Below are 26252 nucleotides of genomic sequence, written 5' to 3'. Positions count from 1 at the left end.
ATATTTTTGTCCAGCCTTCAAACTTAAATCTGTTATCAGCTACAGATGTTTAAAACTATTTACCAACATTTGACAGTCCTTCAAGGTCACAGAACAAGTCCCCTTTACCAGATCTTTGGCCCACACTGCCACCTACAGGCTCTGTGAGGTATTACCACAAATCAATGTTGATAATGGTGACTCAGTAAGTTTGAGAAGCCAGTTTCTGACCTAAAAAGGCAGGAAACCTGGTGGATTAGTAGTAGTTTAACTGTGAACTGTACCTGTCCATGTGTGTCTCCTGCTGATTTTCCTGCTTCAAACTGCAGAGCGAGGCCAAAGTCGGCTATGCAGGCGGTCAGGTTGGTCTTCAACAGCACGTTCTTACTCTTAATGTCCCTGAGAGACAAACAGGAAATACATTCAGTCAGCTGGAGCCAGTCATAATGTTTGGATAAAAGCTATTGTAGGAGTTTGGTACCTGTGGGCGATGGAGGGCTTGTGTCCCTCCTTGTGTCCCGGGATGTCTTCGTGGAGGTAGGCCAGGCCGCGGGCCGCCGTCATGGTGATGTGACACAGCTCGTTCCACGTCACCACGTTGGCCTTCAGGTAGTCCGTCATCGAGCCCTGATGATAGGAGAGAGACAGGAAGAGGAAAGATGAAGTCATTTTATATATTTATTAAAGATATTATAATACTCTGTTACAGTAAAAGTACACTGTAAAATGATCTGTTACAGTAAAAGTACTAACACCGCACTGTAGCAATACTCTGTTACATTCAAAGTACTAATATCACACTGCAAAATACTCTGTTACAATAAAATTACTAAAAGTATTTTGACTGCAACAGAGTATTTTTGCAGTGTATTTTTAGTGTAACAAAGTATTTTTACTGTACACTGTAAAAATACTCTGTTACAGTAAAAGTACTACTACCACACAGTTAAAATACTTTGTTACAGTAAAATAACACTGTAAAAAATACTCTTGTTACAGTAAAAAGTACTAATACTGCACCGTACAAATATTCTGCTACAGTAAAAAGTACTAATACCACACAATAAAAATACTGTTACAGTAAAAGTACACAGTAAAAATACTCTGTTACAGTAAAAGAACACTGTAAAAAATACTCTGTTACAGTAAAAAGTACTAATACCACACAGTAAAAATACTGTTACTGTAAAAGTAAACAGTACAAATACTCTGTTACAGTAAAAGTACACAGTAAAAATAGTCTGTAACAGTAAAAGTACTAATACCACAGAGTAAAACTACTCAGTTACAGTAAAAGTATTTGTGAAGCTTCATATTTCATTGAAGGGAGATAAATAAAATCCATGAGTGTCCTCTTAATAAAACCACGGTGAGTCTTTGGCCAACTTCCTGCTCGTTCATTGTTCCTGGTGAATAATGGAGCTCTGATAAATACGTTGTTGTGGTGTTTGATCGCTGTTCTTTAATCTTTATTTATCAAGGGAAGGTTTGCGGGAGCACGCAGGCTCTTTATCAGCAAACACTTGCTTAAAGTTCCCCTTTGTACTATTTGACTGTGCAGAGATAAAAACAAACAACAACACTTTGTATGCATGGAAGCTGAGCATCTTTAGATACCGGTCACATTTGAAGATTTATATTAAATATTGCAGTAAAGAAAAACAGAATTTGGAGATTGTTATCCTTTGTACATCTTTGTTCTTACATAATGAAAGTCAATAGGATACAAGGTCACTTCTGGAAGGCCAAAGACACATGTAGCTGCAGGAGGGACCACTAGAGGGCAGGCAGCTACAACACATGTAGAAGCTAAATCTCTTTATGATTAAATGCTCTCCAGATATACTTGGGTTTGTTCAGTATTTTCACCGCTGTGTTAATTTCTGTTAAATTGTTAGAAAGAAAGTGACCAATCAGACAAAATACCCTTTGAAAGACTCCCATGGGAAGCTATTAATAAGCATGCATGAAAAGATTTAAGTACAGGGAGTTGCTTCTGCTTTAAAGCAAGCCACTGCATGCTACGGTTACTGCAAACCTCAACACATAAAGCTGCTTAAAAGCACCATACATGGAGGCATAAATCAGCTGTCAGGGAGAAATCACTGCTCCAGATGTGTTACACAAGCTCAGGTTCAGCCCGAACCTGACGTGGCCGACGTTTCACACCTGTTCTCAAAATCTGGCAGGAAGGAGACGTTTCCCTCTAAAGACTTTCACAATAATTACAGTACATGCTCACAGTGTACTTTTACTGTAACAGAGTATTTTCAAAGGGTGGTATTAGTACTTTTAATGTAACAGAGTATTTTACATTGTAGCTTTGCTGTAACAGATTATTTTTACTATGCAGTATTAGTACTTTTCCTGTAACAGATTATTTTTCCTGTGTGGTATTAGTACTTTTACTGTAACAGAGTATTTTTTTACAGTGTACTTTTACTGTAACAGAGTATTTTTTACAGTGTACTTTTACTGTAACAGAGTATATCTACTGTGCACAATAAAAATACTCTGTCATATTGCTGGTAGTGTGACCTTTCAGTGTCTACTAGTCAGAGTAGTACTTGTAGAGCTGCTGCTGTAGGGTTAAGTGGCTCTTTAAGAGTTGTATTGTTGGGTTAAAGCCTCATCGCCACACCCTCAACCTGTAATTTTCAACCTTAATTCACACAGGGAAGGTCTCTTAAGCATTTCAAATCTTGGCGTGGCTGAAAAACTCAAGCAAGCGAAGCGTACGAGAATCTCTCTCCACTTCGTCGGTAATGACCCTCAAAACACAGAGGCACTTAAAGCTACAAAGAGACTGTGGCTACGAGGGTGAGTGAAGCACAACGGGGCTCAAATCCACCTTCTCTGGATAAACAAGGCTTATAAAAGCAGAAGTATATTGTAATTATGGATTAGCTCCTAAGGCGACAAAACTGAATCAATACAATGTGAAGGTTTCATGCATGTTTTCCTCTTCTTTCCAGTGTTTACATCTTTGTTAGCAGCCTGTCCCGGGGGCTTTTACTACTGTATACATAAGCACAAGACGTTACGCTAATACTACTATAGAGCTGTCACTATAGAGCATGGACACAAATAACCTGGGTCGTAACTGGAAAACATGCGTTCACAGTAATCACTTCTCTCCAGTGGCATATTTCTGTTATACGTTTATTTATTTCTTACGATGTGAATGTGTCTGAATTTGACTGTTCAGTTGTGGAAACTTGAGTACTTGTTTGGACATCAGTCTTCGTTTCAGTTACACTCGAGATTGAATTATTTTGGATGCACCACCAACAGCTTTCATTTCATCCATTCACCCCTCTGCATTGTTGTTACAGCACTACTTTCCCGGTCTAATGTCTCTGTCAGTGGCAGCAAGCGTTGAGTTAAAGCTAGCTTAGCATAGCACGGGATGTCAAGTTTAAACCAAAGTTAGAAGTTGGTTTGGATTGGCTCTTAATTATGTAATTTGGGATCTAATGTGCACATTGTAAACACCTAAAAACTATGAGAACATAGCCTTTAACATAGCTATGTAACGCTTAAGAATTAAGACATTAATTAAGTAATAAATATCTGCATAGTTAGGAGAGAGATTATTAATGTGCCTATCTCACCAATCATCTCTCCCATAGGAAAACAGTGCACTGCTAACAGTGTAGCTAATGCTAACCGTTCCATGTAAGTGAATGGAAAATGCTAAAAGATTAGCGCCATACTCTGGGAGGTATACTTAATCATTTATATCTTATATCATATATGCATTTTTACTTTGAAGCCAAGTTTCCAGCATGTATTGCTTTGCTATTAAACTGGATCACAATCCTGCTTCATGTACAACCACTTCTTCTCCTGTGCTTGTTAAAAATCTGTCTATTTCTTATAAAACAAAAGATGACTCAATAAAATAAAAGGTGGTGCAGCTCCATGGCGGACAGCGTACCTTGTCGTGGTAGGCGGTGATGAGCCACAGCTCCAGGTCCAGGTTGTTGTTCCTCTTCTCCGCGCCGATAAAGTGGAGGATGTTGTCGTGCTTCATGCCGCTCACGCTGAAGATCTCATACTCGTTCTGCCAAGACAGCTTGTCCTAAACAAGAGCACAGAGACACATGCAGATGTTATATCTGTCATCAAGCCACCTAATTAAAGGGTAATTTCGGACCCTAATATCCTATGTTTTTGTGTGCAAAGCCCCAAACATCCACTAACATCTGGCTTTTGTCTTCGGCATTTATTCTCAGGACAAATGACTCTGCAGTAGTCACAGGTATTTATCAGCTCGGTACATTGCAGCCTGTTTAGCGGCTGCCGTCTGCAGAATTCTCCCTCAATACTGGACCAAGTTTCTCTTTAACAAAAGCATTAAACATAGTTTGTAGAAGAAAAGTAAGGTGTTGACAAGTAGTGTAAAGTGTAGCAGTAAATTATTAGATATAACACAAAGTTTGAAATAAGTCTTTTTTTATGTGAGCAACAAGCTCATCACTCAGAACAGGAATAAAATAAACTCTTAAATATAAAATAAGCTTCTTCTTTTATCTTTAATGTTGCGATGCCTCATTGCTTTTTACATTCTGTATTAAATCTATAAGCTGCCTGTTTGTCTTATCATCTACACGCTTCACAAAGTCGTAATAATACCTGGATGGGGAAGATCTTAACAGCCACAAAGTCGTTGAGCAGCTGGGCCTTCCACACACACCCGAAGCGCCCTCTGGCTTTCACCTCAATCAGCTGAAGCGGTTTGTGCCCCAAAATGGGGGACGGGGGTGATGGCCCGGGATCCTGTAGAGAGAGGGCATAGAAAAAAAAGACAGAGGACGGTGTTATTCTTTATTTTTTTTGTCTTTGCAGGGCATTAAAATAGCATTGGCTTACACTGAAGGTGACCGGGCTTTTGGCTCTGCAACAACGTGCCGGAGGAGCTTAGGCCAGCAGAATCACTATCATCTTCACATCTTAAATCTCACATTTATAGACTCGCTTTGATATATTTTTTTGCCAACATACTGTTTCTTTATTCTTTATATTGCTTTTATATATTTTATGGGTCTGTTGTTTGCTTTATTTGATTGTTAAAGCAGTTTAGGAAGTGCTGCATGTTTAAGTTCAGCGTTATTATTATTATTACTGTGAAGTTTTTCTGGCAGTGAGGACACAGCATACCAAGCAGGGTATGGATTCATTCATTTTAAACTCAATTAAACCCCTCAGGGCTGCATTTGCTTGAGTTTACAAAAGCAGGATTGTAGCTGGAAAGTTGCCTGTTTCAATCTAATGAGGAAAAGTGGGTGGGGGAAGATCTAAAACAAGACACGTAAAGATCTGAATATGAAGCAGTAATTAGTGGTTAAATAAGAAACATTTCATTGTCGTGTCTAACCCTGGCAGGTCAAATCTCATGCGTGTGTGCTAATCCCGTATAAACAAAAGTGAAAGCAAGGAAGCCAAGTGCTCCAAATCTAAAGTAGGTTAAACACAGCTGGTGATCGGGATTAAGCTGATCACTTTCACATGTGACTTCACAGGGAAGGACGGAGGGTGAGCGAGGATACAGAGACAGAAGCATGCAGCGAGGGAGTCACATTTCCAAAAGGATAAAAGGCGAAGGAGAAAGACTAGCATATGACTGATGGCCTTTGATGAAACCAGATACTGTAAAATCTCAGCTTTACTTCCATGCCTCTGTATCGCTGCCGTCAGTAAAAAGGAACAATCTTTCCCCCTGCAACGCCGCCGATGTTCATGTTTTTACTTGAACTGAAGGTGCTTGATAAGCTGGAGCAAGTTTCAAGACCCTGAGGCCCACAGGATCCATTCAGGCACTGTGATAATATATCAAACACGCTTGTCAATCACAGTCTGTTTTTCTAACTTCACCATAAAATGCCCCCCATTTGGCATACCGATACAAGATCTAATACATGGAAGCAACACTCGCACCAATGAGTTCTCTCTGCAGGTGTCAAGGTTTTGGCAACCACCCTTTCTTAAAGACTGGTGATATCCAAGTCTTTCTGCCTGTCCTGACAAGATTACTGTGGCATCAGAAGCAAACACAATTTATTAGCCTTTATGGGTTTTACCCATTTGAAATTGCTCACCTGGTCATGAACTTTGTGGCCTTTAGTTTATAAAGATAGAACTGTTTGATTGAAAAGAGAGAAAGTGTCTCAGATGCAGTGTGACATTTCACACTTTCATTTTTGAAAATCCTTTAGTCTGACTCTCCAGTTTAAAAGGCCTCGACACACCGGGGGCGACAACAAAAAAATGTTAAATACTCACCTGCTAATATTATGTGTCTAGACGCTTTTATTGTGAAAGGTAAGAACGGCACCAATGTGCAACCTCCGAGTCTGAAAAGTGAAGCCAATGCTTCATTCTTTCTAACAGCCAGCAGGGGGCGACTCCTACGGTTGCAAACAAAAGTCTGATTGTATAGAAGTCTATGAGAAAATGAGCCTACTTCTCACTTGATTTATTACCTCAGTAAACATTGTAAACATGAGTTTATGGTCTCAATCTCTAGTTTCAAGTCTTCTTCAATACAGCATGATGTTCATTTAGTAAATTATGGTCCCATTTAGAGTCAAATAGACCATAAAGCAGGGGACCTTAAAACGTTCGTATTCATGCCTGCTGGTAAAGTATGATATATGTTGTCCAAGAAAGGAATAAAGCAAAGGATTTAGATGTAAAACCGTGGGAATATAAAACAAAATTAACCTTGTTTGGCATTTATTCTTGGAGAGATGCCTGTTATGACATGTAATATTAGAAAAAAGAATAATAATTTGCAGTTAAAGGATCATTACCATGACATGATGCTATTCAAATGCTTCTCAATAAGATTTAAACTGTGCTGAAATGATCACTATGCAGTCTTTTACAAATAAGTTGCATAATATTAGTTCTATTGGAGAGCCGCTAGCATGACTGCAGACTCGTAGTCTTGTTAATATCTAATACCTAATTTATATAGTATTTTCTGCTCCCCAGGGATGATGAATTTTCATCCAGTCTAATCTGTTATTGAGCGGAGGTTGCGCTAGTACACATCATTCTAGTAGCAGCTGCAGATTAACAAGAAGCTTTGTAAGAATAACACTTTTCTTTTGTTTTGTTTGGGTGTCTGTGTCTTTCATAAGCTGCCTGGCAGAGCAAAGGGGGGGAACGGAGGATTCGAGTGGGAACTGCCGTGTTTACTCAAAGCCTTTTCCCCTCTAACAGAGAGCTGCGAGGCAGACCTGCTGTCTCTACACACTGCTTTCACACTGAACGCCAGCCAAATGACGGGGAAAATTACCCACGACGGTGCCGAGGTTGGATTACAGAGCGGCCCAAGCGCTCCCAAGTTGGCACCTTGAGAAACATCTTCAAGAACACATTGTACCAACCAAAATACTGAATCTGAAGTACCACAGAAATGTGTCTTTACATCTGTTTTTAATGCTGTTCTGTATATAAGAGAATGTACAGTCCATGCCTTATTTTTTTCATGTTTCAACATGACTGCGCTAGAAGTTGATTGGGTAATGATCAGATAGAGCATATTTACATTATAATGACTTCATCATATCAGAAAGTTAGCTTGCAGTCCTGTACTGATTTATTCACTAAAGTCAAAGGATTTGATGCTCAGCAGGCTGTAATTTCAGACCTTGTGTATGAGCGTACTTGGCAACCCTCTTCATTTGGCAGCACTGTTTGCGCTTAAAGAATAACCGACACTGAATGGACTTTTTGATAAACCTGCAGCAGAAGACTGGATACAAGTGAATATGGGAGGTTTGAGAGTTTGGGTATAGCTTACATAGACTGTAGTTGAAAGGCTTATATAGGTAGCATGGCAGTGCTGCACCATGTAATTAGGAGACTAGAATTACCGCCTCACGGTTGTACACCTCCGCCAACCAGTCAGGTTGCAGTTTACATCCATGTCTGACCAAAATGTCATCACTTCATCACTTTATCCTGTTAAACACGTGTGAAATCATAATTTGCGTATGAATTATTGAGTCACGGCCAAACACATGTTTTGTGAGGAGTCAAAGTGGACATTTGTGCCAAATTTGAAGAAATTTGCTCAAGGCATTCCCAAGATATCACGAGAATTAAACAGATGTGAGACCTTTGACCACCAAATTATTATCAGTTCATCTTTGAATCCAAGTGGATGTTTGTGCCAAATTTGAAGAAATTCCCTCCAGGCGTTCCTGAGATATCGCGCCATAGAAAGTGAAAGTAAGTCCAAAAATAAGTATTTTCAGTAACAGTAAAATCAAAACACTAAGTTCGTAATACTGTAAAATCTATAATACTTTGAAGCCTTTTCTCTTGGTCTCTCTCACTTCCTGATTGTGTTTTATGTCTCTTACCTGACCCACTTAAAAGCCCCCAATATAAGAAATAATGAAATTCAGGGAAGGTGAGGTGACAATTTTATCCAACCTTTATCCAACACTCCCCCCTCCCCCCCATCGACTTTTAAGCCTGAAATTTCTAGATTACCAACACTGTAAACAACAAGTAAAAACAAGTGCACAACAATGAGAAACAGTGACCCGACAACAGATATAAAGAGAGCGTTTTATGTCCCAAGAGCAATTAAATATGACAGGAAACTGCGGGGGAAAGAAGAACCAGAGTGGTACACCTGCTGTGAATGTCAGTGAAAATGGGGCAACGCTTGTTATTGAAGGACTCCCTTTGTGCTGTTACTGTTCCACGAGCAGAAACGTCACCGAACCCAATTTTAGTACATTTATTGAGCAGTCTGAAGCTATTATTATTCTGATCACGACTTTGTGGAGAAAATTAGGGTATTATCCAAGGACCATTTTACCATGCAGGTTGTTAATAAGGTGCAGATTTGTCACAAAGCGACCATGTCTCCTTCGAAGGAAAGGTATTTTCTCCCGAATTACGGACAGTATTAAACACGTGGTTAGTGTTGTGAATTGAAACAAAACAAAAATATGCAACAAAACTTCTTGGATTAGTAAAAAAACATCATGGTTTGGCTTAAAATGACTACGACTTTGAGACAAAACAAAACAAAAATGCATCACAACTACAAAAATAAGTGAACGTTGACTTTTCGTTTCACACGGGACAACAACAGCGGTCTCCTGGGTGAAAGTTTGTTGGACCCATCCACCCATTCCCACCCATCAACTTAGTTATATGGAAACATAATTTTTAGGAGACAGGGCTGCACAAAGACAAGTCCCAGCCTTAAAATGTACCAAAACAAGTTTCTGTCGGTCCTCAGTCCTTAGTAAGATATCAGTAATGGCTGCACCGTCTTATCTATTCCTGTTGCGTTGCGGCACAATGAAGCCATCAGTATGTCTGCAGAAAATGTCACCAAGACAAATTCCTGAGCGTTCATTGTGCTCGGTGAAATATGTGATACCGACTCTGATCATGAGAGAAATGATCACAAAAGGCCTCTGGCGTGCTCGACATACCAGCGTTCTTCAAAGGGTACAATGCAAGTCATCATTAAGATATAAGACCAAAGAGAATTCCTGCACTGCTAATGTGCCGGGCAACATAGACTGATGGATTTGATCCTCAGCACCAGCAGTGCGTCATGTTTCAATGCAAGTCATCAACATGTTGACGACTTCCCAGAGATGATTCTGATGATGATGATGATGATGAGGTCGAAAAATTATTACAGGACTCAATTCTTTCTTTGCGTCTGCATTGTTTCTGGAAACTCTTTGTCTGTCTTCCGGGCTTCGGCCTGACGAGGCGGCCCGGCCCGGCCAGCACCGGCCTCCCTCGGGAGTCACCGGATCCCTTGTCCGATCGCAGGGCGCCGTGGCCTCAAACGGGGGCGCATTACACTTAGTCAGCAGACCACAGGAAACAGGAAAACAGAATCTGCTGCTTCACGCCGTTCTTCCCAACCCTCAACCGTCTCCCATGGCCTAATCGGATTACACCTTCATCTATTACATCAGAACGGGTCCTTTAGGCCTGGTTCGTCCTGGGTTTCGATGCAGATAAGTATACATAGACATAATCAAAATGCTAAGTTTGATTCTAGTCATGAAAGTGGGTAGATACTCTGAACTTTATCAGTTTAAGTGTACGCTATATTTAGAATATTTTCACCGCTTTACCTTGCTGTTAGACTGCCCTTTCTGACGGGGAACTGGAGCCGTTATATCCATCTATACTCTTGCCAAAGCAACCAGACTGTATTTTTACCTCCCAGAACAAGGGGGTTGCTGGTCTACTGCTGCCCCGATCGGTTAGTTTGTTCATGTTATTGTGTGACTTTGTTGAATCCGAACAAACCAAAGTCACACAATAACACAAACAAACTAACCGATCGATTCAGGGGTAGACCAGCATCCTGGTGGCTTTGGTGCGAGCAAGACAACGGCTTCAGTTCCCTGTTGGAAATAAACTGTATAGCTGTCTCACGGCAAGATAAAGCGGTGAAAATATTGAAAATATAACGTACACTTAAACTGATATTGATTTTTTTAGGTGGGCCTTTCTTTTAGGTGTTTAAACTGGGAGCGTGCCGACCGCCATCTACTGTAGGTAATACACCGACTGTGGATAATTACCTCATACAACCCCACTTCAAAACACCCAAACTGTCCGTTTAAGGTCATATCTTGTTGTTGACATGACCATAAAACTTGAGGTTATATCAAACACAAAAAGTTGCTGTAGACATGACCTTAAAAACTGACAATAAGCCAGGGTCTAAACTCTGTCAGAGTCTGGGCTTTATGCAGTGAGCTGCTACCTCTTTCTTAAATGAGAATTTTCTGTGATGTCTGCAGCCATTACTTCTACTCCAGTTTGATAAAATTTGAGCCAAAGTACATTTGCAAAAGGCTTATGCTCCTCTTGTACTTAAGTAATTTACACTCGCTGACTTGAAACATGTTCCAGGTAAGTGGCAATTCTCCTACTTATGCAAAATGTATCTGCACTCCTCCTCAGTCTGCATATAAGATGGAAAAAGCATGCTGCAGTTTCAAACACTCCTGCTCCGTCTCTCTCTGCATGGTGAGCCATAGGTCTAGCAGATACCATTGTGGAAACTGGGTCACATCAGGCACAATACGTTACATAAACATCACAGGTGGACATTCATACAAAAAAAGGGGGGCTGCATTCGGAGCCACGTTGGCCACTTTCCACCATGCACAATACATTTTCAGCACAAAAGACATCCATCCATGCAATAAACCCAGGCAGAAAAAAAAACAGAAATGTGCTACGAACCGAATAAGCAAGACGCTGTCGAAAAAGCAAAGAGAAGAACAAAATGGTGGTCTGGGATTGAGGTGGAGGATTCATACCAAGCTCTGAACCCAAAAAGAAGGGGAAACTAATAGTGTTTCAACTTCAATTGAACTGCTCTTACCTCCACCATAATGTGAAAGGCGTGCTTGTTGAAAAAGGAACATAAGAAGCAAACAGAGAAATTATTTTCTGTCAGTTAGTGGATGAAATAGAGGCAGATAAAAGGTAGGAGATGATGGGTCCTTTTGTTCTCCTTCGCACTCCAGACCAGCGCTTCCAAAGCTATGGTTTGGGACTCATGAAGGACGTTTGTAATCCCACATGGATCATAGATGGTGTTAATAAGAAGCATGGCACCAAAGGCAAGATGGTTAGGAACTTAAATAACGCTCTTAAGCAGAGCAACTGAAGATGGATGTGTAAAAAGGAAAAAAAACAGTTTTCCGACAAACATAAATGCAAAGTTCAGAGCACCCTGATGACAGATGCATGAATGTACCCACAGAAATCATGTAAGACACAGAAATGTTGGGTTAAGAATGTGAATGAAAGGATTAACACAGAGCTCAGACAAAAAAATATGTCTTTCTCAACAAGGGCTGGGTAATGTTTTGCCTTTTTTTGATACCTTACTTTGATAAATATATAAATATTTTCACATACAACACAAGATGCTCGAAGCTCGAAGAGATTTGTCTGGATACAACTTTATAAAATAGAAAATATTTAAAGGTCGGGTCCATCTGTGTTCTTTTCCGCTTCTTTCAAATGGAAACGCCCACCCAAATGTGAATGTTCTGATTTGAATACATAAGGAACACCACTGTGAAGCTACAGTATGATATAAAAACCTAAAAAAAAAACAAATAATGGACCAGCCTTTTAATTTAAACCAGGAAATATCCGATACCATTGGTCAATACCAAGACAAATAAATGTAAGGTGAAGAAAAAGTCCCTCGCTGAGGAGATTTCAAGCATAACTCTGGATATAAAAAACAACCCCAAACAAAAGAAGTAGCTCTTTCTCAACCAGCTTTCTTTAACAACAAGTCCCAAAAATCATTTGGGAGCTGTCAAAAGGCTTTGGGGGAGTCCACTGGCCCATTAGGAGTCCTTTGGAAAGCTGCACCCAGACAAACAAGAGCTCCATAATAAAGCAAATGATGAGATTTTGGTCAGAATCGATCTGCGAGATGGATAGAGATAAGGAAATAGGGTCCAGGTCGAAAAATGTCCAGACTTTATGTTTAAGTGCTTCGGGGCTCTCCGTGTGAAAGCTGTGGGTCTGTGTACTCAGACAGAATCAATTCCAGTTTGCCTACACTTGGCACTGTGGTGTGAATAATGGAGGCTTGGTGGCAAATATGCAGTCCGTGATGGACCACCATCATAACGACATAATGACACTGTGCAATTAAGTTGCCGCACATAATTTTCTGTATTTCACACTGGATTTAATCTTTTTAAGGGTTGCAGAGTCTAGAAAGTAAGTAAGAAAATCATGCACTTCTTGATAAAGTCCACCAAACAGCCGAACCTTCAGCCTGTCCAAATGTAAAGCTGACGACTACAGTATATGTGAAACTACAACAGGAGCTTGCTTTGGTTTCTTTCTTTCTTCAGTGCGTTGCAAAATTAGAGAGCAGAGGCGTGATAATGAATCCGTTAATGACCATTAAGTGGGAACAATTACTTTTGCATCATGAAGACTGCATGTTTCATTACCTACCAAAGAAAATAATGGAGGCAACTTGATGTAGTTTTTTTCTTTGACTGACTATGAACCAGGGTTATTACAAGAAACTAAAACGAAAAAAAGCAGTGAAAAAACATTTTTAGTCAACTGAAACTAAATAAAAACTATATCCTTTACTGAAACGATATTGCCTGGTTAAAAATTCATAAAAATAAAATAAAAATTTACGTAAATGAATTTCACGATACGATATTATCACGGCATGCTATTATTTAATTAGAGATGTATATTAAATGTGAGCAGAAGGATGTCAGTTTTAAAGACAGCATCATTAAAGTTGACACATGGATGTTAGGGAACAGGGGAAAACACCTGTGAGGAACAACTATAATGACTTCCCATACACACAGGGTGTTTTACAATCTAACTAGCAACAAGTGTGGGCAATTTGTTACTGTCACATTAAAAATACATGACTAAGTATAGTGCATTGTGCTCTGATGAATGCAGCAGCATGATGAAGCAGAAATTAAAGTCCAGCGTGCTGGTGCTCTTTTAGACTAAATCTATAAAATATCTTCTGCTTTTTAAAGATTCACTGAGTGGCCGAAAGTTGATATGAAACAAGAGATTTTCATGTTGACTCTTTCAAAAAACATAGACAGACAAATTATTCAAAATGTAATCAGTTAACAGGGTGACTTGCAAAAAAGCTGTCCATAATTTGTTAAAAGTGCATTTGGACAACACTTGCACAGAGAGTGACTTTAGACCCTAAACAGTCTTTGAATTACATATTGGGTCTCACTGTAAAGCTGAGACTCTTGTGGATCCAATGAGCCTAACTGTATTCATGTGTGATGATGTTAGTCCCCATAGGAGCCATTTCATTGTAGTGACACCATTTTTTTTAAAACTTGACCTCGCTGTATAAAATGACTTGTGGTGACCTCTAGGATAATCACAGCCTCATGAAACTTTACAGTCACAAACTAGAGACCTAGATCATTCAGAAGATGGATGGCTTTCCTAGCCAACAAAAAAAATAAAAGAGTTTCTGAGCAGTTTACACAACAGAAGTGCTCGCCCATCCAATCGCCGAAAAATGCAATTCTTGCAGAAATCTCCAAATGTCAAAAGTTTTTGATCCCTAGTCAAAGCATGGCTTTTTCTATGGTGTTCCTCAAGGTCTTGGTGTCTTAATGTGGTATTTTGGAGGGATTATTGATCATTTTTTATCAATTCTCCAGTGGTAAAAAATGGTTAAATTTAGCACCAAAGCTGTGTAACAAATGGTATCAACCCAAAAATTGCTGCAACAAGTTATGAGACGTAATAGAGCATGGGGATGACCATCATATACTTCTATCATAATGTTCTAAACCCTTATACACTTGACACACAGTGCTGAGCAGCATCTCAAATTAATCTCCAGGTTCCCAGCTTTCAGATGATGTACACCACTTCTATGTGACATCTACTTTTGGCTTTTTAATTACCCCTGAACATCCCCTGTCCCCCTCCTCTACCCCGCTAAAAAAAAGGGTGGAATGGTAAGAGGTTAACACCGATGACTCGTGACTTCACTTGGACTTTTAACTTGAAAATACTTGATACCTTCACCCAAGCACAAAGATTAAAACTTGACTTGAGTGTAAAGAATTGAGACTTACTTGTGACTTGCAAAACAACGACTTGGTCCCTCCTCTGGAAATACGCTTATTTGTTTGCTTGCCAGGAGCTATACTAGAAGATCGATACCACTCTCATGTCAGTGTGTTAAGAATGGGATTAGTTTTGACTCGGTGCCACGAGTCGTTTTCAACAGTAGGCGTTGCTTATAAAAACTCTTGAGCTCTTATTTATATATATATATAAATATATATATATAAAATATATATATATATATATGTGTGTTTGTGATTTCATCAGGCAGGTGTTTTTACTCTCAGCAGTGTAAGAATCGCTAGAAGCTGTCCTCCATGACTTTGCGAGAGTGAGCTGTTTGAGTGATTGTCGTAGTCACCTCTGCTTTTTTTAATACAGCCTGTGGTGCAACACAAAAATCTTCAACAACAACCCACCCTCCCACAAAAAAAAGAAGATAGAAATAAATCCCCTCCCGCTGCATCCATCTCGATGCCTTCCTCTATCTCCTATATTGAAAAACCTGGTTCAATCAATTGCAAAACAAGCCGAACTGAATAGTGATTGCAAATATGTTTTAGCCTCCTTCAAGCAGCAGCAGGCGCATCACCTCCTTCCAGAAAAGCATCACTTTTAACTACATCCTTGTACGAGTGACCTCCTTTCCTCCCCCTGTCCTTGCACACCTACTCATTCATGCATTAAATACTTCTGCACACACCATTATACACATCCGGCGTGACTTCATTTGTTCCATCCCGGCTGTTTGATTTTCTCCCCCTTTTGATTTTATGAATATTTTAGCTGTTTTTTCCCCCATCATTAGTTATCTGATCCACTGTTCTTTGGTCATGTTTTTGTTTTATGTTGTTTATTTATTATCTGTTTCCAGGTAAGATGATTCATAAGCCTCTTGGCAGTGTTGTTCTTTCCAATGCACATTAGCATTTGTTTCCTGATTGTGTTGTGTCACTGTCTCTTTATCTCTTCCCTGCGATGCTTTAGCGCTGTGCAAATACAATAACTAAGTTGAAAGAATTGCATGTCTCTACTCACTCCCTCCCCCGCTCTGCTCTACCCACCCACCCACCACCACCACCACCATCGCCATCCTCCGAGGCAGAGCTGCGAGCGTCTCTGTGTTTAGTTTTGTTTGCCTATATAAAGCCTCATCAATAATGCAGAGGCCCCTGACTCCTCTTCCATACGGTGGAAGCTCTGCTTGGGTTTTCTTTCTCCCCTGCTGCCGAGCAGAGAGAGAATATGCTGCTACTTTCGGGTTAAAGCAGCCTGTAAGTCATAAAAAAAAACTAATGAATCAGGAATTTGGAGTCAGTCCTACAAGAATGGAGATGTTTAAAAGGTTGGTGATGAAACTGGCTGCTTCAAGTGAAGACATGAAGACGATTAAAGGTGTAGATAAGATGTTTTTCCCACCAAGCAGCTATGGAAAAAGCCTGATGGCTGAATAGAAAAAGAAGATTAATGATTGTAAATCACAAGTTTCATCAATAATTCTGCTCGCCTACACCGCTCGCTTGCTCCACTCGTTTCCTCGTCATGATCCCACGCCAGTTCATGTCAGTGCAGCCGACGAACGAACGATTTGTACGTTCAGGAATGAGGTGCGCTTGGACGGAAATGGTGAAACAGACGTGCCAAGGGAATTTCAAAATAAAGACGTATCTTAAAGATAATGATATGTATCGATGTTTTGACTTTGCGTCGATGATACTGGATTGTTGATCACTGAATCAATATATCGATCTGGATCGATGGATCGTTACACCCCCAGAGAGCACATGATCAGATGTGCGTCAACACAAGCTGACACACAGTATGTACCATCTCAACTCTAGTCTGGTGCATTAAAAGCAAGTCTGAGAAGTGTTTGCTCAGAAAGAGACTCAAGGAAAAAGAAACCAGGGCTCCTCTCATCCGTCTATACAACTCTGAAAGACGAAACTGAAAAAGCAATTATCCCAACGTAAACTCTCCACACAGAGCGTCTGTTCTGTCTGACCGGAGCTCCGTCCCTCCGCTGCTCGGGGCACGAAAGGCCAGGGCTGTTTCAGCCCACTGAGAAACTAGATCAGTGGTAAAGTTGAAGGTTGGTTAAAGAGAGAAGAGCACAGTGTTTTACTGTATCACACTGCAAACATCCAACAATACAAGAGTGTCCTCTTTTACAGGAGCAGCTAATTAGCAAACTCAAAGCAACCGGAGCAGAGCGAGACATCCTCTGCAAATGATTATTTTAGATTTTTTAAAGGTCTTATTGAGAACATTTAGACATGTAGATGAATATTTCTAAAAATAATACATTCACAGAACTTTTAGAAAGGTGCCGAACAAAAGTATGGCTTTTCCTGAAAAAAATGAGCATTGGTTGAAGGTAAATTTTAACGTTATAATGATGCGTTCAAATGTAATCCAGTAAAATGTCATTTTTGGTGAGAAACTTGAATCCAGTTGTTTGAAGGAAATGTTTTCACAGCAATATATAATAGATAATAGAGAGGGAATTATGAGCTTTTTAACTTCCTAACAACTAGTATGCAAACTGTAATAAAAGGAGTGGATGTTGAAGTACATGGGATTTATTGTTTTACTTTTGTTTTTTACCGTGGTATGGAGAATCGTGGAATTTCCCTGGTAGTGGTATCGACTACAAACTTTCTGGTATGGGGTAACTTTGAATTATTTTGTTTATTCCTGTTTATTTCCAAGCTTGTGTTTTTGCACTTACAGTATGTGTTTCCAAGAAATAAATCATTTGGATCATCAGGAAACGATGCGTTTTACATTTCCCCTTTGTTTGCAATTAACAGATGAAGTGGGAACGCAACGGCCGCCGTGGCTGAGCAGACAAAAAGAGAAACTCTAACTGCATCAGCAGCAACTTCAAAGAAAGAGGACACCACCGTCCCTGCCACGCTGTTTGATTGACAGGTGACCTCTGGGAACGCACTACAGTGATGAAGACCAAAGATGAAGACAGAAAAACATGGTCATGGGCTGGAGTTTAAGACTTACATGTGTGGGGACGAGGGCCGCCGGGTAAGCCAGTTTGTGGTGTCGCCACATCCAGAAGGAGAAGAGGACGACGGCGGCCAGGCCTATGATGGGAACCAGCGAGTAAAGCAGGGTGCTGAAGAGCTGGGGCTTCTGGGAAAATGGGTTGGAGGTGGCTGTGGGGAGAGAAAGATAGATTTTAATTTGCTTATTTTTATCTTTATAGACATAAAAATAAAGCATGAAATATAAAACATGGTAGAAAACAGCATGTCTGATTGGCCTGACATTGTGCTACATCATCTCTAAGTGCAGAACCATCCCTGCTTACAGCTTACTGCCACTGTGCTTAGGGATCATATCAATGTACGCACGCACACACATACACACACGCAGCAGGATTAGCAAATCTATCTCGTGACATAACGTAATCCGCCTGCCAAAAATAACAGAGCTCTGAACTGTGTCCGACCCCTGCAGGAGTCGCTGGGTGACGCCTGCTGGCTCAGCCCGTCCTCCCATCACAAGGTGTGACAGTCTGATTCGGCAGTGCTGTCACAGCGCCGACGCTCGGACGCCACTGCCGTCCTCGGGGCGGGGGGAGGGAAACAACGAGCAGGGGGCCGATGGGGTTGCACCAGCTGCATCATGGGACACTCGGGGCGTTTGTCAAAGAGTTTTTCTCTACAGGGTGTCTGCAGGTTTCAGAGAGTCAAATTTAAAGGAATAGGAAAAGACAGACGGGCCTGTTGGACAAATCTGCTGTAAAGTGATGAGTGCAAGGACACCCGGATGGTGAACGCACACAAAATGTTACATGCTCAAGGCAGTGACATCATTTTGTATTTGAAATAGTCATACCTGTGTAGCCTGACTCTGATCTAACTCTCAAATCTCTCTGACACACCCCGAGAGCCTCATTATTATTATTAGATAACTCCAAATTGTCTCTGCTCTCAGCTTAAATTACTTGATAAATAAATTAATATGCCAATAAATGTACCAAAAATAATATTAAAAATAAATGTAGACATAAATTAATTGATAAAATGTGACATAAATTGACATCATTATTTATTTATCCTTGTATTAATTCCCCTATTTGTGTATATATGTATATAAATATATATTTGTTTTTATCACCTTCTTCTTCCACTTAACTACTTTATTATTATGGATATGTTCTGTTTTAACATTTACTTATTTCTTTACGTTATTTATCTGCTTTTATTGTCTTGGAGCACTTAGTAACATCTGTTTTGAAAAGTGCTACATAAATACATTTATTATTATTATTGTTATTATTATATCTACTCTTCTATTTAATTTTACCCATTATTTGTTTATTTTATTAACTTGAATTTTTTTTTGCTTTTTTTTTTAATATAAAATGTATTTTTTAAATGTATTTATTCATTATTCAATTTATTTATTATTTATTTATGCAATATTTTGAGCATATTTGTTATGCTAAATGCAGTACCTGTGAGGGTTTCTGGACAATATTTGTCATTGTTTTGTGTTGTTAATTTATTTCCAATAATAAATATATACATACATTTGCATAAATCTGCATATTTGCCCCCTCCCATGTTGACAAATCTCCCTTAAGGTACATTTTGAACGGATAAAACATGTACGATTACAAATAAAGCACTTCTTTCGCAGCTCAGTAGCTGGCAAATATCCATATATCTTCAAAGTAAAAGCCTGGATGTTGTGTCAAAGTATTGAGATGGTAAAAAAAAAGTAAAATATACATCAAACTTTAGAAATACTCGACTACAAGGCAACGTTACTTTGAAAAGTAACTTTTCCCACTACTGTTTTTGTTCACAATTCGGTGTGGCTGCAACACAAACCTGGTGTAAATGTCTGTCATTTTCAATAGAATATTGCGGTGTGTGTGTTGGACTGTACATACTGTAGGCGGTTGAATGGTGCGGGTCGCTCTGCGGAGGCGCTTCAGGGGCGTACAGGAACCTCTCGTTGCACATGTTGCCTTCACAGCAGCAGAAGAACACGTCGGGACTCTCCTTCCTCTCCACGCACTCGTTACTGCAGAGGACACGGAGGTGGAAATTAGAAACACTGCACACTGAGAAGGACATGGAGGCAATTTATTTTTATTTAAGTGCAAGTGAGTGCACACACGCGCGCGCGCGCAAAACCATCATCTGCATGCACTCACTGCAGAACACATGATGTTTTCTAATAAAGCATCAGCACACTCTCCTTCCTCTCTGCTGCAGAAGACATGAAAGAAAAACACTTATAAAATAACTCCTACACACGCTAATACACATACACATGTACACTAACAATCACACACACTCTCTCTCTCTTTCACACTCACACAGTCATCAGATAAAAGCCAAAGGAAGTGGCAGCCGCCCTCGACTTGCTCTGGACTCTCCAGGGAGGCGAGGCGGCGCCGTCTGAGCAGAGGTACCCAAACTGTGCGGGCTGCAGAATCTACAGCAACTTTATCGCTCAGGAATCAAAGGAAAACACAAGCAGAACCGGCTCAAACCAGCATCTGGAGCCAGCAAGGAAGAAACTATAATAACACCACGTATGAAATGTCTGTTTACTGCTCTGGGTTTGGACACATTTTCCATTTCCAGTGGAGATTCACACAGCAATTTCAATTTCCTCAGCCTGGTAATTAAAAATGCAGCCTTGTGCCAGTCATTCAGACGAGGAAGCAGCACACAGAGGAACAGAAACGGTGCCCAAGGTGATTTTAAGAGTATTCAGAGTGGAGTCCTCCTCATGATGTGCTGGATTGAAATGAATGTACTGTACAGCTTTGTACCATAATTAAAATGTAAGTGGCTAAAAGGCTCATTTGCTTGTGCTGGAGTAGTGGATGGATACACTGGTAGTCTTTGATATGTTTATACTTTGACCTTTTTATCTGCTGATGGTCTTTTAAATCCCAAATCATGCATTCAGTTTATTCAACTAGTCCTTCGTCGCATTTTACCGACAGCATGTTGAAATGACACCACATACTTGACCCGCCTGTCCACCAGAAGAAAGCGTGTCAGTGTCACGTTTTGTGTCGCAGAGATGTGAATATTATACGGCTGCATGAAGGTGCATTGTTTTGTAGTGACGGTGACGTTTGTCATGTGTTGTGTAAAGTGAGACAGACCACTTATGGCGGACAGGTGTGGAGGTGGATGGGTCCAACAAACACTGATGTTACATTGTTTTACGTATTTTACTTAGTGTATGTACTTGTTTTAAGCTCGACAATGCCGTTTTCCTTTAACGTAACTTAGTGGTTTTGTTGCCTAATCCTAAGTGAGTGGCTACATATGAAACCGGACACTGCCAGAGAGGCGGTGCGTATTGCGAGGAGACATCCACCTCAAAACGGCGCTGTTTAGGGGGAGAGCCGCCCGCAAATGTGACTTTGAGGTAATAGGCGAGGTATTTCATGATGTGCCGCGTCATTCCTCAAGTTTCAAACGCCCTTACCCGTCTGCTGTAAAATCTCTTTCAATTAAAGCTTGTCCTTAACTAAGGAAACGTAAGGTAAGTTCCTCAGCGTACCTGTCGTAGCAGTTGACGTCGTCCAGCCAGCAGCCTTGCTTGACGACCTCCACGCTGCCAGAGACGTTCTTCCACGTGGCGAAGCAGTGCCGCCGCTTGTCTTTCTCGCCATAGCAGGGCTCGATGCCGCTGCGGTTGGTGCGCTCCTTCTCCCAGCTGGAGTTGTAATAGGCGCACTCCTGCGTCTCCGAGCGTCCCAGGATGGCACCTGGAGAGGACGAAGAGGGCATTGTCACGTTGTTAAAGATATCAATTGTTCTATCAAACATTTTGCCCTCAAAAACTTTTTGAATTTGAGGATTTACGAGCCACTGTGGCTGCGAGATGAAAAGGTTATTTTCCTCGTCTGTCATTGATAAAAAAGATAATTTAGTTTTGTATCAATAACTGGTGGAATGACATTTCTTTACGGCCTCAAAGTATGTAATATAGTGAAACATTTAGTAATAATAAAATTCACTTCTATGGTACTTTTTTATCAGAGTTCCCAAGTGCTTCAGAGTCAATACACCAATGAAAAATGAGAGTTTTTTAAGATGAGCAATAAAACTATCCAGGCATGACAGAGAAAATAAGGTTATAGAGAAATAGAAGCAAAGCAACACAAACAACAGAAGCGAGCCGACTGACTTCCCTCCCCGCCAAAATAAAGCAGACTCTGATTTCCTGCGGATGAACGCAGGCAGCAGGTTTTCGCAAACCGATATCCAGGGAAAAATACCGCATGACAGCTTGTCAGTTTAGCGCTGCTGCTGCCGCCTCTCATCACCTGTCAGAGAGTTAGTCCAGTTTAGACTGCTGACAAGACTGAAGATAGTCAGCCTCCGCTCGCCTGCTTCCAGCCAAACGGTTCAGACACACAGGAAACCAGCAGTGCTTCCTACATTATCAATCTGTTTGTGCTCACAAAGGTGCAATAAGTAGGTTTCTACAGCTCTTAGACATCAATGATAACTCTCAAGACATCCGGATGCTCAATGCCACGAGAAATTTCAGTTCTTGACCCAAGAAACCAAATTTCAAAGCCGTTTTATTATTTTCTGGTACTTATCAAGGTGAGATTTTTTTCCTTTTCACTCAGACATTTCTGCTAAAAATCACACTCAACAGCCAACTTACTCCTCTGGTGCGAATGCATCTTGGAGTTAACCCTTAGAGACCGACATTTTTCTCTTTTTTAAGGAGGTACAGGGGGTCTTTAGGGGGAGATAGCAGGTCAACAGTAGATGTCACATAGAAGTGGTGTACATCATCTGAAAGCTGGGAACCTGAAGATTAATTTGAGATGCTCAGCATTGTGTGTCAAGTGTATAAGGGTTTAGAACATTATGATAGAAGTATATGATGGTCATTCCCATGCTGTATTATGTCTCATATGTTGTTGCAGCAATTTCTGGGTTGATACCATTTGTTACACAGATTTGGTGCTAAATTTAACCATTTTTTACCACTCGAGAATTGATAAAAATGATCAATAATCCTCACAAAATACCACATTAAGACACCAAGACCTTGAGGAACACAAAAAAAAAGCCATGCTTTGATTTGGTTTAAAAAACTTTTGACATTTGGAGATTTCTGCAAGAATTGCCGAGCACTTCTGTTGTGTAAACTGCTCAGAAACCCCCTTATTGTCCATCTTCCTAGGAAAGCCATCCATCCTCTGAATGCTCTAGGTCTCTAGTTTGTGGCTGTAAAATTTCATGAGACTGTGATTATCCTAGAGGTCACAACATGACATAGTTGGTACCAATGGATCCCTTAGGTCGTCTAGTTTCAAATGATACCAGAATCGCCATTCTCGCTTTAAAAGCGAGCCCGCTACATCCTCTTAAAGACAGTAATGTCAGCCAGGATCGCCGCGGATTAAACGCTGTATTTTGGGTTCTAATGTGCGATTACGGAGGTTTGTGATCTACTTAGTGCATCTATTTAGGGCTTGCCATGAAAACATTTGAGGAATCCCTCCTGTGCAGAGGTATCAGAGCGGTTTGTTTTATAATAGGCTTTCTTATTTATACACTTTAAATTCTCATTTTTTATTCTTCCAGCCAGCAAGGATCTGCACTTTTGCCCTTACCAGCTTTTATTTATTGTTGCTTTTAATGTGTCAAAAGCGCCATCGTAATTTAACGGAGAAGTGCAGGTCAAATGAAGAATAATGCTCCAATTTATGTGATCATTATCCACTTCTCCTCTGCCAGTGAAATAACGTCGCAGAGGAGAGGCGTCCTGTCCGCCCTGACCGCGTCTCCGGTGACAGCAGCTTCCAGAAATTAGGGCTCAGCTTCCGTAATGGAGGCTACCTTTAGGAAGATCATCTATTTTTCAATAAAATGGCTGCTTAAGTAAAGCCAGTTAATGCCAGCGCGGGCCCTGGAAGTGCTGCAGGTCTCTTTTCACCGACATTAACAGCTGCAGATGGAAGAGAGGCTACTTCACTGGCAGGCGAGGTCACTCTGCCTCTTAGCGGCGCCGCTGACGGAGCTTTCTCTCGTCAAATCCATTTCCCATGAAGCCCCAAACTATTTCACAGCAACAGGTGCAACTGTTGATCGAGAGCAAATGGCTGAAGCAGATAGAGAGACGAGAAAAATAGTCTGGGCTGATAATTGAGTGGAGCCCACGCAAGCATACAGTATGATGGAAATGCATGTCTGGAAAAACTGGAAAACTGGAAGCAAATTAAAACACAAGTAAATAGACACAAAAAAGCTATATATATATTTGCCCACTCCCATGTTTATAAGAGTATTAAATACTTGACAAATCTCCCTTTAAGGTGCATTTTGAACAGATAAAACAATATGATTAATTAGCTAATTAACTATGGACAATCATGCGATTAATCACTATTCAATATTTGAATCGATTGACAGCCCGATTATGAATATTATATTCCAATTCTGCTAATAGATCCACCGAAATGTTACACACTTTTCCTTTTAAGGTAAACAATAGTTTGAGCTCTGCAAAATCAAGCCAAGGAAAAGGAAAATGAACTTGTTTTTTTCCATTACAAACTAATGCAAAGATACCCTTGAGCAAAACGCACAAATCTGCAGCAGGTATTAGGTGCAAAAAGAGTTGTTGAAAAGGCAGAACCATAAAATGTCTGCATGAAAAACAACTCACAACAAAAAAACAGCCTTACATATATAATGCAAACAATAAGTCAAGTGCTTGGTGAGCCTTTAAATATCCCATCAAGCCTTTAGGGTGTTACCTGCCTCAAACAACAGGCAACATAAGATAAGAAAACAGGTTTGATGTTTCCTTGGAAGACCCTGTCCTCAAGTAACCTCCTACTGCTAGTACGATACTGTTGCTACACCGTGATGCATGCTATGACTTTGTCTAAAAATGAGGTGCAACATCCCCGGCTGTGTTTGGTAAATTCATCCACTCCATCAGGCCCTGCAGCAGTTTAAGTGTCCATTGTATGGCGCCTGGTTTCTACTCTTTCTACTCTTCCCGGATGGGGATGAATGCATCGCTCCCTTCGCTGGCCCTCGTGGGAGCTGAAGGCGATAATTATAGGGAGGTATGCAGAGGTAAAGCGGAAGGTTAGCTCATTAGCCACGTCTGGTGTAACAGCATTAGCCATGCTAGCACTGATCCCCGTGGACGTCGCATCGAGGTGCTTGGCATACGCATTTCCATTTTACTGGGGAGTGATTTACAGTGAATGCGGCAGGAAGGATGAGTTCCTGTATGAACTTCATTACAAGCAACTCAATGCAATAATAATGAGCGTGCAGCGCACAGAAAACAGGTGAAACTAATACTGGATGTTCCTAGATGTATGTTGCTTAGCTTCCTGTCTGCTTCTCCGAACTGGGAGCACGCTGACCGCCATCTAAGGTACTGAACTTAACCCTAATACACCGACTATAAGGATGTATATATACTGTACATGTAGCAGCGTCTTCATGCAGAAACCTACGTCGGGTTACGTGGGAAAACGTTTTTAGAAGGGCTTGAAGGGAAAATAACATTTTGATAATTTGAATGTTTGGATTTGGATTTGAAGATATTAAAATCATACACGACAAACAAAAAGCATGAAATCCTCACATCTGAGACGCTGGAACCAGCAAATGTTTGACACGCCTGGTTTGATGTCCTGCACTGACAGGAAAGTTTGCTTTTTCTGTGAGATGATTTGGTTTCTATTATCACATTTATGCGCACTAACACAAACTTAAATGGATGTAAATTGCGAGTAAACTGATGTTTTTCTAAATATGGCATAACTCAAAGACAAAAAGCCAGTCGTCTATGTTGTACTCGGCCAAGACAAGCTGCAACACCTCAATAGCTCCACTGATAACGCCTCCATTCAGGTATTACTCTGTGTTAGAAAGAGCTGTGAGCCATGTGAACTGCAAATACAGTGCTCCGTTGTAAATACAGCCGCTAACAGCTCAAATCAATCACTTCTCTGAAATGAGGTGACAATACAGGCCCACTGCCTATAGCGCCGTGTGCCAAAGGTGGGCCAGAGCTGCCCGGCAGTATGGCGGATATGAAGGATATAAAGCAGAGAAATCAATCTTCTGACTAAGTCGCAGCTCAGAGTTCAGTAAAGCGGATAATGTCAGCCAGTGCAGAGCCTACACCAGCGATTGTGCAAGGACATACAATAGGGCTTCCACCCACCAGCACACATCCAGGCAATAAAGAGAGAAGCCTCTTTGTCTCAGAGAGATATTTCACGCATGGAAATGTCAAACATGAGTGGCACAGGCTCACTTTGTTTGTCGTAATGAGGTTTGTTGGAGAGAAAGATCAGGGAAGAAAAACAACGTTGGGCGGCTACAGATGCATGCCACTAATGCAAGGTCGTTTTCTTGGTGACGACGCTTGTAACATATTTAATTCATCAGGCACTAAAGGAAAATGTAGTGAGTGTAGGGGTGGGCGATATGACCTAAAATGTACATCACGGTATTTATTTTGGTTTTTGAGGTATTATATCACGGTGTTACAAAATAGTATACTCCACTCAAAACATGATTCTACTTCATTTCTTTCTATTTGCATATATATGGGGACATATATTA

At 40.6% G+C, this 26252-nt stretch overlaps 1 protein-coding gene across 2 annotated transcripts in view; it reads right to left on the bottom strand.

The window, feature by feature from the left end:
* Positions 1-26252, bottom strand: part of LOC119483921 (activin receptor type-2A-like) — a 48528-nt gene that overhangs the window by 6202 nt on the left and 16074 nt on the right. For both annotated transcript variants that reach the window (XR_005205853.1, XM_037762415.1), the window contains exons 2-8: positions 21187-21394; positions 19547-19680; positions 17644-17798; positions 4618-4761; positions 3920-4063; positions 461-606; positions 264-378 (exon numbers count right to left, since the gene is read on the bottom strand). Coding sequence is in view for 1 of the 2 variants with exons in the window: in XM_037762415.1 (XP_037618343.1) it covers positions 264-378; positions 461-606; positions 3920-4063; positions 4618-4761; positions 17644-17798; positions 19547-19680; positions 21187-21394 (1046 nt within the window). In the remaining variant the exon portion in view is untranslated. The remainder of the gene's footprint in view (positions 1-263; positions 379-460; positions 607-3919; positions 4064-4617; positions 4762-17643; positions 17799-19546; positions 19681-21186; positions 21395-26252) is intronic.

Source organism: Sebastes umbrosus, chromosome 24 (genome assembly GCF_015220745.1).
Source record: "Sebastes umbrosus isolate fSebUmb1 chromosome 24, fSebUmb1.pri, whole genome shotgun sequence".
In the NCBI taxonomy this organism is placed as follows: Eukaryota; Metazoa; Chordata; class Actinopteri; order Perciformes; family Sebastidae; genus Sebastes; species Sebastes umbrosus.
The sequence above is the reverse complement of the archived record's forward strand: the minus strand, read 5'-3'. Positions and strand labels throughout refer to the sequence as shown.